Here is a 12,734-nt window from a genome sequence, read left to right as displayed (position 1 = left end):
GATCAGAAAACTGATTTGGGGGGATGATGAAATTCCAATCACTTTGGAGTGGCAATTATGAAAATTCAGAAAGCTATGAAGTACTTCCAGGATTAACTTTTTTGAAATACAGATTGTATTTAGACTTGATTTCTTTCAAATTGCAAATGTCAGTGCTCTGTGAAGGACAACCAAGTTCCAAATAGGGCAGAGAAGGATTTCAGGGGCTTGGTAAAAGCTAGTGAGTGACACGGACTGTCAACTTCCAGGATTGCAGAAAGAGTTGGGATGAGAGGGACTTACGTTCATTTTCCTGCGACATCGAGAGAGGTTGAGGAGGAGTGACACCTTTAGTTCCCGGAAGGTTTTCAAGTCCTCACCAAACCCTTCTCTAGGGAATTTCTTCAGAGCGTACTGGTAGCGCTGGGCAGCTTCCTTTACTTTACCTTTCTAATGGGGGTACAAGATGGCAAAACACACCATTGGTCTGGTGAGCAGCTGAGGAAGTTTGGTCCCCACTCCCTTCCTCTTCTCAGCAGTTATCACTAAGGGTTAAAAAAACAAATAACCAAACCCGATGCCGTCTCATCAATTCTGACACATAGCGACCCTACAGGACAGAGAAGAACTGCTCCATAGGGTTTCCAAGGCTGCAAATCTTTATGCAAGCAGATTGACACATCTTTCACCCGTGGAGTGGCTGATAGGCTCGAACCACTGACCTGGTTAGCAGCCAAGTGCTTAACCACTGTGCCATCAGGGATCCTTCACACTAAGGGTTACTCTTCCCAAACAGCAGCCTAGGGAGTAACTCTCTGGCCCTGATGGTGAGAGAAGAAGGGCCAAGTCTTTTCTGCAGGAAACTCACCCGGTAGGAAAGGCAATACTAAAGTGCATACCCAAGATACAAACGAGAAAAATAAAGCCTTGGCTAATGAGAAGCCCTGGCCCTCAGCTTCCCGACTGGATTCTAAAGGGACTGACCTTGTTCATTTCAAAGGAGCTTTTTTGAACTGATCTCCCTGGGACACATTTCATTTCTTAGTCCCAAGCATTCTAAAGTTATTACTTTCTTAATTTCTGACCTGTCTGGAGAACTCTCTTTTCTTGTTTGATGTTCCATCTTGCCAGCCCTCTAGAAGACGTCACTCCCTTCCTCAAAAAGGAAGAGTCTAGCTGCTGAGAGCCTACCACAGCCTAGCTGCTGCTTTCCTAATCTCATGGGATAAAATATTATTAACCAATTTCTCCCATTTTTGGAAAAGGCATGGGGTGGGGAGGTAGTCAAGAAGTGAAGTTTGGAATTTGTGATTCCATCTAACTTTGTAGGAGGGATTTTCTAAGATGAAGCAAATCTAGGACCAACTAGGGTACCAACCACAGGGGGCTTGAACTTTTCTTACTTTTTGTATCTGAAAATCTGCAAGCTGAGTCCAGAAAGACACAGGAGGCAACTCCTACCCCTTTAGCTGATCTTTATCACCTCCATTCCTTCTGTATAGCTGCAATCCCACCAGGATACCACTCTTTTATTTTCCCCTCAGCACTTTTCACTAAGGACAGATTTGAAGTCTTCCAAGGTAGAATTCTTGGTGAGAACAGCAGTAGCTCTGCCTAGTGTCATTAGGAGATAGGACTCTGCATTATAACACCAGAGTTATGTTAATAACCAGGGCTTAGATTCTTGAGAGTAGATTCCAGAATGGCACTGATACCTAGATTGATGAGATTCCTCTTTGAAGTCATGTGAAATTTTGGTTGGGTCAGGACTTGAGTTTCCTGAAAGTCTAAGAGCCCTAGGTTTCCATAACTGTCACTCAAAGGGCATTTGGCAATACAACCCTGCCCCCAGGAACTCTGTATACTTCTGCCACAAGAGGAGAACAATGTGCTTAATAACAATTTCCTCATCTTTTAGGCCTGGGGATGTCTTAGTGACACCCACTGCCAAGAAGCTAGGTTGGATTTGTATTCATCTTCAAGAGAAGATCCAGCTAACCTTAACACAATGAGATGATTCTGACATGGAGTGTTCTTTAAGGGATTTCCTATAGGCCATGGGAGTTTGCTTGTATTAGGGTATAGAGCCTTCAGCTTGAATTTTGAGTACAAAAAGACTCCATACATTTTTTTGTTGTTGTCAGTGAGTGACTTCAAGCAAATCTTATAATTGCTATTTGCCTTGGTTTCCCTATCTTACGCAGGGATGCTGATAAGCTATTATTACTATAGACTTTTTAAGCTATATAAATATATATACATTAAATATTAAAGCTAAGATCAGTGTCTTTTTCCCCACAGGTGCGAAATATCTCTACTACATAATTTTGCTTTTATTTGTCCCATGAGTTTCCAGATCCTACTTAGCAGATTCCATGTAAAAGCCATGTCATGGACCACCCATTCATGACCAGGTAAAACTAGATCCTTCGGTTTATCAGCTGCAGGCATGTGTAGGATACTCTTACTGTCTTGATGGGAAGGCAAAAATCCCAGGATTCCCATCTTATGAGCCCATTATATGCTGAGGGATGGCATTCTCCCCTTGCCTCTAGAACCAAGGATGCAAACTGTCAAGACCTGGGTAGAGTCAGTGGCTGGTTTTGAGGAAACTTTGTTCTTTCATTCTCTCACCTTATAAAACATGTCCCCCTCTTCCATCAGCTTGCTCAACAGGATGATCATGATGTCTGGTTTGGAGGTGGCCATCGCCCATGTGGCTGGACCTGTAGTGTACAGGATGCATGATGGGTAAAAACTCATACAATGTAAGGGTGGTAGGAAGCTAGGTGAAAAAAAAAAACATCCTGGGGAAATTTCTGCTGAGAGAACAACTTGCTCCACAGTAATTTCTTCTTCATCTTTTAGACCTGGGAGTATCTCAGTGACTAGCACTGCCAAGAAGCTGCATTAGATTTGTATTCACCTTAAAATAAGAATATCTGAACTGTCTGAGCGTGCACCACAGGAGGGCAGCAAAGCCTGTGTGTTGCATTTAGGCAGTTGATGGCTTAGTTTGGAGTTATTTTAATAATGAAATTGGGAAAAGAGGTCGACATTAAATGTCATTGAGAAAAATTTTAAAAATCCAAAAAGGTAACTTACTTTAGACTCTTGGACTCAAATCCCCCAGCTGTTTAGTCTCTTAATTTTGAAATATGTACTTTTCAGAGGGGAAACTGTTAAAGACTAAAAAAAAAAAGGCTCCCTGAATTTGTAAGTACCAAACAAGACTCCCTGGGATTCACTTTGAACCAGGAGCACAGTTCAAATACCAAACAGACATGAAACAAGTCAACATTATTGAGGGCTACTTTACCCACAAAACGAAAGAAAAGGTTATATTGATTAGTTTATAGATACCTGAATTAGTTACCAACTAAGCTTTTCAGGGTTAGTTATCAATAGTTCAAGTTATTCTCTACAACAGTCATTAAAAAAATCTTCTTTTAAGGTGAAGTAAATTAAAAGATTAGAGGTGTAGGGAACTCATGCAGGCTAAATCAAAGAGGAGAAGGCAAAGCTGACCAAGCCATCAGACCACGCCTGATGCTGACAGCGGTGAAATATACCTCGTGGGCGACTCGGTAACGTCTGACAACCTTCAAAGAAAGGAGAAAACAAAAAGTTGTAGGAGAGGGGGAAAAAAAATGGATGAAGGTGAAAAAAAAAAAAAAAAAGAAGGAAAAAGCAGCAGTGAGAGGCAGGCAGCAAAAAAGCCAGCGTATCAGCCAACCCTTGTCTACATGTCTGTGGGATCAGGGAGCAGCTGGGGCAGCAGCAGCAGGGACTTCAGAGTCTGAAGCACATATACAGCAAGGGAAAGCAAAGGCTCACAGCAGTGCAGGGATCCAGGATGCTTACAGGGTGGGCTGGGGCAGAGGCATTAGCACTAAGATATGCTCAAGGTCAGAGCAGCCTCCTCACTAAGGCTACTAGGGGCATGGCAGATATCCATGTGACTTTAGACACACGGTGCTGCAAATCGTGGCTCAGATGGTACTTTCTCTGGGCCAAGAGCCTTTCTGTTCACTTGGACAGTAATTGGGCCAGGGCAGAAGGGAAACTATATATACACTCACACAAAACACCCAGGGTAGCCAGACCGCTGGACCAGTCTGGCCCCTGGGCACAGATGGCCAACACCTTCTTCCCTTCTCCTACCTATCTTGGCTCCTTTCTTCAGAAGGGTGACAACAACAGAAGTGTTCCGGCACCCCACTGCCCTATCCAGAGGGCGCATCCCACTGTAGTCAACGTGCTCGATCATGGCCCCGTGATCCACCAGGAACTGGACCTAGAACATGGACCAAGCAGAGCAGTTAACACAGGTGCTATTGCTCCTCTGAGGGCCCTGGCTGTCGCCTGCCCCTTCTTTATTCAACTGCTGGTCTGAACTAGGCTGTGCAGCCATGGTATTTCAGGCTTTAGCCATATTCTTGGTCTTTAATGGTGTTTTGGATATCCCTGCCCTCTAGCAGGTATAGACTTGGGAACTTTGTATCAGGATTCATCAAAACATCACTCTACCCTCAACTCCAGATAATATGGATGGGAAGGCTTCCCTATCCCTACTACCCTGAGGCTTGTTTAAAAGCACTCACCACCTCTGCATCACCATAGAAAGCTGCCAGATCCAGTGGGGTGCGGCCATTTTTGTCAGCATGGTCTGTGGCTGCTCCATTATCCACTAGAGAGCGTACCACTGAGAGATGACCCTTCAGACAAGCCCAGCTGAGGGCTGTCAGTCCTTCTTTGTCCATTAGAGCTATGGAGGCACCTACAAAAGCAAGTGATAACAGGACTGAGGAAACACGAACATTCATAGCAGGAGGGAAAGCTAGTACTTAAGGTATAGATTCTGCTAAAGAATGTCTTTTGTTTCTGAACGATTACCATTTTAAGACTGATCCTGGTGTGTCAATTATATCTCAATAAAACTGTGTGTGTGTATGTGTGTGTAGCGGGGAGACGAATCCTACAAGTAGCTCAAGAATAGAGTCTAGATGCTTTATTGGGTATTCAAGGTTCTCCACATAATCTATCCCCAAGTTTACTCTCTATCCTTAAGTTTTTTTACTGCCCTGTGAGAATTCTCTACTTTGGCCAGAGGGATGTGTTCACTGCCTCTAGAATCTACTATAAATATTCCTGTATCCTCACTTTTGGTTCTGTTGCTCCATGTGTGGAATACCTTTTCTCGCTCCATAACTTGCCTCACTTCTACTCATTCTCTAGGAACCACCTCAAGTCCACTGACTTCAAGAAGCTTCTAGTTCACTGTTACCTCATCTTGAATCTGTTTGACATATATCACCTTACTCTGTTATCTATGTATCCCACTTGCATGTAATAAATTCTCAGTGAATATTTTCTGAATCCACTGAAGTCTTCCATTTACAATAGGGTAAACTCCTTGAGAGATTCTCGTAAGATAGGAGCTCGGTACATGTTTATCATTGGTGATACTACCAACCTGATTTTTCCTCCCTAGAAAGAGGAGGAAACAGACTTATGGGAGGATACCGAGCCCAGGCCACAAATGAAATTCAGAGCTTACTTAAGCTAGTCAACCTTCTGTAAGAACGTCATCTCCACTTTCTTAACACCTTTTATAGTCTGCATCTGCTTCCTTTCAGCCCTTCTATTTTCATCTTCAAGGATCAAGCATACTTGATATGCTGTTTTGTATTTATTCTAAAATTCAATATACATTTGGTTAGGCTTTGACTGTAAGCTCTTGGATGGCAAAGAATCTTATCACTTCCTTGTTAGTTTTGAAGAATACCTAAAATACTTCTTTTCACATAGTTAGCATGTCATAACATAGTTACTAACTAAAATAGAGATCAATTTACTATGTATGGGACACTGTCCAGGCTTCCTCCTTAGCTGGAGAGGATTCAGATGTTAGCTCCAGCTTAGGATCTGCTACATCCAAGTTTAGGTTCTAAGAACTCGCTATCTGGCCTAACTGTATTCCTAGAGGTAAGACAGCCAGAGTTTGTGGCTTAATAAAGGGCTGGGAGATACCATAACTCAAACTCTGATGAGACCTATGTATGTACTGGGTTATCTTTTCATAGTGGCCTTGTTGGCAATTAAACCACTGAATCTAACATGGAATGAATTTGAATATGGGTCAGAATCCAAGGAATTGTCTCAGATTTGACATCTATAAACTCCCTGGACAAAGACTCCAGTGGTAGAAAAAGCAGAGGATAAGGTTTTAGATGTATATTACAGATAAACTGATTCTCCAAACAAAAGAAAAGCTGGAATTTAAGATGTTAAAAGGAGATACGTATGAAATAAACCCATAATATGTTCAAGACTTTGAAAATTCAATTTGTAATCTTTCTCCTCTCTTTTCTCTTCCCCAAGCAGTTAATGGGGAATCTAATGCAGTTCTCCCAAACATCCATCTTAAAACTTTGGAGTTATCTTCAATTCTTCTGTTTTTTTTAATTTCCTACATCAAATCAGTCTTTATATAAAAAATGTATTTCGTGCACTGTGGCCTTTTTGTACTATTCTGACAGCTACTACCTTTGGCTCATTACCTCTGACCTATTCTATTATAATGGCTTCCTAACTGATCTGGCTCTTTATAATTCCTTCATCAACTCTAATATTCAAACTACTGCCAGGGTAATTATAATTTTTTTTCAATCATAGCTAATATGCACTTATTTATCTCAATACTTTCGATCACTTAGAATTTTTTTATTGTGGTAAAATATATATAGTAAGACATTTGCCATCTTAACCACATTTATGTGTACAATTTAGTGGCATGAATTGCGTTCACCGTGTTGTACAACCATCACTATCCATTTCCAAATTTTTCAATCACCCTTAACAGAAATTCAGTACCCCTTAGGCAATAATTCTTCTTCCCTTCCACCCACCCCTGGAAACCACTAATACATCTGGTCTCTAGGCATGTGCCTATTCTATATATTTCCTATATATGGGATCATGTAATATTTGTCTTTTAATCTCTGACTTATTTTACTCTGCATAAAGTTTTCCAGGTTCATCCATGCTATAGCATTTATCAACACTTCATTCCATTTTATGGCTGAATAATATTCCATTATATATATCTACTATATTTTGTTTATCCACTCATCTGTTAATGGACACTTGGGTTGTTTCCACCTTTTTGCTACTGTGAATAATGCTGCAATGGACACTGGTGTATAGGTACCTGCTGAGTTCCTACTTTCATGTCTTTTGGATAAAAACCTAGGAGTGGAATTGCTAGGTAACTCTTTAACTTTTTGAGGAACCACTAAACTGGTTTCCACAGAAGCTGCTCCATTTTACAATCCCACCAGCAATGGGTAAGGGTTCCAGTTTCTTCATAACCTTGCCAACACTGTTTTCCATTTTTCTGATAAAACCCATTTTAGTAGGGGGTAGTGGTGGCAGCTCATTGTAGTTCTGATTTGCATTTCCCTAGTGACGAATGACATTGAGCATCTTTTCTTTTCTTTGATGAAATGTCTATTCAAGTCCTTAGCTCATTTTTTTGATTGGGTTGTTATTTTGCTGTTGAGTTGGAGAAGCTCTTTATGTATTCTAGATATTAAGCCCTTATTTATTATATGATTCCCAAATATTTTCTCCAATTCTGTAGACCATCTCTTCACTTTCTTGATAAAGTCCTTTGATGCCCAAAAGTTTTTAATTTTGATAAGGTCCAATTTATCTATTTTGTCTTTTGTTGCTTAGCTTTTGGTGTCACATCTAAGAATCCACTGTTGAAAATTAAGTACTGAAGAATTACCCTAGTTTTGTTCTAAAAGTTTCATGTAAGTTAGTTCTTATATTTCGGTTGTTGATCCATTTTGAGTTAGTTTTCATTATGGTGTGAGGTGGGGATATAGCTTTATTCTTGTGCACATAGAGATCCAGTTGTCCCAGCATCGTTTATTGAAGAGACTGTTCTTTCCCCAATGAATGGACAAGAATCCCTTGTTGAAAATCATTTGACTATATGATTTATTTCTGGACTCTCAATTCTATTCCACTGCTCTATATGTCTATCCTTACATAAGCACTGAACTATTTTGACTACTGTAGCTTTATAGTATGTTCTAAAACTGGGAAGTGTTGAGTCCTCCCACTTTATTCTTTTCAAAATTTCTTTGGTTATTTGGGAGGATTGGTTTTTTAAATATCTACAAAGAAGGCTGTTGGAATTTTCACAGGGATTGCATTGAACCTACACATTGCTTTGGGTAGTATTAATATGTTAACAATTTGCTTTCCAATCAATGAACAAGGAATGTCTTTCGATTTATTTAGGTCTTCAGCAATGTTTTATAGTTTTCAGTGTACAAGTCTTTCACTTCCCTGGTAAAATTTATTCCTATGTATATTTTATTCTTTTAGATTGTATTGTAAATGGAATTTTCTTAATTTCCTTATCAGATTGGTCATTGCTGGTGTGTAAAAACCCAACTGATTTTTATGTGTCACTTTGCTAAATTCATTTAGCAGCTCCAGTGGATTTTTGTGTGGATTCTTTGGAATTTTTTATATATAGTATCCCTCTGCAAAGAGGGATAGTTTTGCTTCTTCCTTTCTGATTTGAATTTTTTTCTTGTCTAATTTCCCTGGCTAGTACAATGCTGAATAGCAATGGTGAGAGTGGGCATCTTTGTCTTCCTCCTGATCTTAAGGGGAAAATTTTCAGTCTTTCTCCATTGAGTATGATGTTAGCTATAGGTTTTTCATAAATCCCCTTAATCATATTGAGAAAATTTTCTTCTATTCTTAATTTGTTGAGCATTTTTTATCATGAAATTGTGTTGGATTTTGTCAAATGTCTTTTTCTGAATTGATGTAGTTCTTTTCCTTTGTTCTATGAATGTTGTGTATGACGCCAACTGACTTTCTAATGTTGAACAACTCTTGCATTCCTGCAATAAATCCCATTTGATCACGGTGTATAATCCTTTTAATATGCTGTTGGATTTGGTTTGGTAGTACTCTGTTGAGGATTTTTACATTTATATATATATATTATATATGCATAAGGGATACTGGTCTATAGTTTTCTTTTCTTGTGGTGTCTTTGTCTGGCTTTGGTATCAGGGTAATGTTAGCCTCACAGAAAAAGTTCGGATGTGTTCCCTCTTCTATTTTTTGGAAGCATTGAAGGACTGATGCCACTTCTATAAATGTTTGGTAGAATTCTCCAGTGAAGCCATCTGGCTCAAGACTTATTCTTTTATTAGAAAGTTTCTGACTATTGATTCAATCTCTTCACTTGTTATGGGGCTATTGAGATTTTCTATTTCTTCTTGAGTCAATTTAGGCAATTTATGTGTTTCTAGGAATTTGTCCATTTCATCTAAGTTATCTAAATTGTTGGCAAACAACTGTTCACAGTATTCTTTTTTTTTAATTTGATTCTCTCTATTGTTTTTCTAGTGTCTACTTCATTTATTTCTGCTTTGATCTTTGTTTTTTCTTTCCTTCTGGTAGCTTTGGGCTTAGTTTTCTCTTTTTCTAGTTCTTCAAGTTGTAAAGATAGGTCATAGATGTGAGATCTTTCTTCTTTTTAAATGTAGATGTTTACCATTATAAATTTCTCTCTGAGGTGTTGCCCTTGCTGCATCCCGTAAGTTTTGGTATGTTATACTTTCATTTATATTTGACTCTAAGCATTTTCTGATTTCGCTCTTGATTTCTTCCTTGACCCACTGATTGTTTAATAGTGTTGTTTAATTTCCACATATTTATGTATTTTCCAGTTTTCCTTCTTTTTTTAATTCTACTTTCATTCCACTGTGGTCAAAGAAGTTATTTTGTATGACTGCAATCTTTATAAATGTACTGAGACCTGTTTTGTGACCTAGTATATGGCCTATCCTGGAGAATAACCCACGTGCATGTGTACTGTGCTGTTATTGGGTAGAGTGTTCTATATATGTCTGTTAGGTATGGCTGGTTTATAGTGTTGTTCAAATCCTTTATTTCCTTACTGGTCTTTTTTCCAGATGTTCTGGCTACTGTTGAAAGTGGTGTATTGAAGTCTCCAACTATTGCTGTAGAACTATTTGTCCCTTCAATTCTGTCAGTGTTTGCATCAGATATTTTGGGAGTCATATGTTGTGGGAGTCTGATGTTAGGTACATACATATGTACAATTGTTATGTTGCACTACAGAGGTCCGCCATCACCCATCACTATTTTGCACAGGTGAGAGAGGTCACAGAAATTAACAGGAGCTTGAAATGCTTTATGATGGTGGTGCGACCACAACCTCCTTTATTTCTCATTTACCAAGAATTTGTGGATGTTGAGAAATGTAAAAAGGAGTTTACTACAACAGCAGAATAATCATATGCTTATTCTTCAAATAAGGTCCCACTGTCAACAATTGTTGTAGCCTCTATCTGCCTTCATTGGATACAAGAAAAATGTTACCTGTGCAGGCTTACAAAAGAATCAATAAAGTCAAAGCCAAAATACAATCCCTGGAAGATGAATATTAATTGAATGTACACTAAAAAAACCCAAGTTTGGAGATTATTGATTTGAATTAAAGACTTTGGAATATGTTAATTTGATAAGAATATAAAAAATCCTTCAAGCCATAAGGAAATCGAAAAAGTCAAGAGTTAGAAGGGTTAAACTGTTTGTAAGAGGAGAGGAGACAGTCTTTCATTTTCTAACCACTGAATTAATAATATGAGTTTTTAACATTTCCTGGAATCCATCATTGGAAATCATGCGTTCAGCGGGGCTATTCTGGGCACTGACCACCCAGTGCTGGCATCCCAGGACTAACCTTGTGCAAGTAGAAAGTCCACAGTTCCTAGGTGGCCTTCAGATGCGGCCATCATCAAGGGAGTACGTCCCTGCTTATCTGCCATGTTGACATCAGCTCCATGGGTGAGTAAAAGATCAACAATCTATAAGTGCAGGGAAACAGAGACCAATCAGTCCAAGAGGGACTGCTGAGAAGACATATGCACACTGTGTGAATGCCTGCTGCTGTGCAGGTGAGTAATCTCTACATGTAGCTTCCCACTGCAAGAGCCCCCAATGAGTACCTGCACAGTCCTAGTACCATTCAATTTAATCTGACTCTCTCAAACCCAAACTCACTGCCGTTGAGTGGATTCCGAGCAACCCTATAGGACAGGGTAAAACTGTCCCACGGGGTTTCCAAGGCTATAAATCTTTAAGGAAGCAGATTGCCACATCTTCCTTCCGCAGAGCAGCTGGTGGGTTCGAACTGCCAATCTTTCAGTTAGCAACTGAGCACTTAAACCACTGCACCACCAGTGCTCCTCCCGATTCTCTCAGGGACAGCCAAATGACAAGGATTCAACTCTGAATGTCTGACTCAGCCACTAAGTAAAAAAGAATTTAAGATAACAAAGGCTAAGATGTAGACTAAACAATCCCTTAATGGAAGCTCCAACACAAGTCACCCCCTATGTCAATGCCATTTTATTGACCTCTAGTAGTTTTTAGTAGTTGCATGGGAGTAGTTGCAAACGTGCCCACAGTGAGTATTTATGACTAAGCTGGGAAAAAACAAAAATTCCTCTGATAACTCTTCAGCACTGCTTGTCTTTTAGGGCCTTTTTCTACTCAAATACTTCCAAACATTATTACCATTGTTTTATTTTCCATCCTAAGCGTGTGAGTATTATCCAGAATTCAAACATCTGGAAAGATCGCATAACTAGAATTTGCATACACTGCACTTTCTTTTAGCAAGTCTCAGATACTATAAGCAAGTGGTTAGCAGGGATTTGCTGAGAAATGAGACCTCCAGGGAACCTGTGGATATGATGAAATGTGAGGAGGTCACTCTACGACCAAGACAAAAGTAGCTAGTCCTATCCAACACTGATGATAATGATGATTTTGAATGTTAACTTTTTGCCATATTCTCAATTAACCAGATTAACAGCAAAGCCCTAAGTCTTCAAACTCAATGAATACTGAGAGTTTAAAATTAATTCCAACTTTGTTATTTATTTATTTATTTTTTGCTCTCTGCATCAGAAGTTCCCACCTAGAACTCATTCTTGTCTTAGGGACTACAAATAGCTGTCCTGATTACCTGCCAGTGGCCCTGGCGAACAGTGCTGAACAGAGGCACTGCACCTCGGCGGTTTGGCTGGGCCACTGCTGCTCCTTGTTCCAAGAGCAGACGGCACACCTCCAGTTTGCCCCTTCCGGCTGCAGCTGTCAGGGCTAAGGACAAAGAACAAAGTCTGAGGATAGGTGGCTCTTGGCCTCTCCAGTCTCAAGCTAAGCATTAGCAGTATATTTGTGTTTGATTAATGTTTTTTCTATTTTATTTCCCAGAATAAGGATTTTAGCTGCTTTCTCCATAAAGGAAATTTTTAAAGAAAAATAATGAAGAAAAACATTCAAATGGGCTCCCAATAGATAGTGACATCATAATGATAAATTTACTGAAAAATCACCTTTGATCACACTCACTTGGTTTCTTTTTTCCTACCCAGCCTGTCTTCTCTGCTTTTGGCTTGCCTCTTCTCCTAGTTACAAACCTTCTACTAGTCTATGCATGGGTGGCATCCTGAGAGAAGGGCCTTTGTAGAGATATGGCCACCTATGGTCAACCTCTATCCCTGGGCCCTGAAACCTAGAGAACCATAGTCAGGAATTACAGTATGGCCCTTGTGCCAGTTTTCATTCTTTTTCTTCATTAGTTGAGTCAAAAGTTCCTAGTACGTTTGCAGCCATTTTTA

At 39.6% G+C, this 12,734-nt stretch overlaps 1 protein-coding gene across 7 annotated transcripts in view; it reads right to left on the bottom strand.

The window, feature by feature from the left end:
- Nucleotides 1-12,734, bottom strand: part of TANC2 (tetratricopeptide repeat, ankyrin repeat and coiled-coil containing 2) — a 381,836-nt gene that overhangs the window by 10,889 nt on the left and 358,213 nt on the right. For 5 of the 7 annotated variants that reach the window (XM_049860883.1, XM_049860884.1, XM_049860886.1 and 2 more), the window contains 7 exons: nt 12,080-12,213; nt 10,790-10,913; nt 4,584-4,759; nt 4,144-4,276; nt 3,552-3,581; nt 2,614-2,705; nt 283-429 (listed from right to left, as the gene is read on the bottom strand). In XM_049860883.1, the coding sequence (XP_049716840.1) occupies nt 283-429; nt 2,614-2,705; nt 3,552-3,581; nt 4,144-4,276; nt 4,584-4,759; nt 10,790-10,913; nt 12,080-12,213 (836 nt within the window). The remainder of the gene's footprint in view (nt 1-282; nt 430-2,613; nt 2,706-3,551; nt 3,582-4,143; nt 4,277-4,583; nt 4,760-10,789; nt 10,914-12,079; nt 12,214-12,734) is intronic. The other 2 variants (XM_049860882.1, XM_049860889.1) reach the window with 1 other exon arrangement.

Source organism: Elephas maximus, chromosome 19 (genome assembly GCF_024166365.1).
Source record: "Elephas maximus indicus isolate mEleMax1 chromosome 19, mEleMax1 primary haplotype, whole genome shotgun sequence".
Lineage (NCBI taxonomy): Eukaryota > Metazoa > Chordata > Mammalia > Proboscidea > Elephantidae > Elephas > Elephas maximus.
The sequence above is the reverse complement of the archived record's forward strand: the minus strand, read 5'-3'. Positions and strand labels throughout refer to the sequence as shown.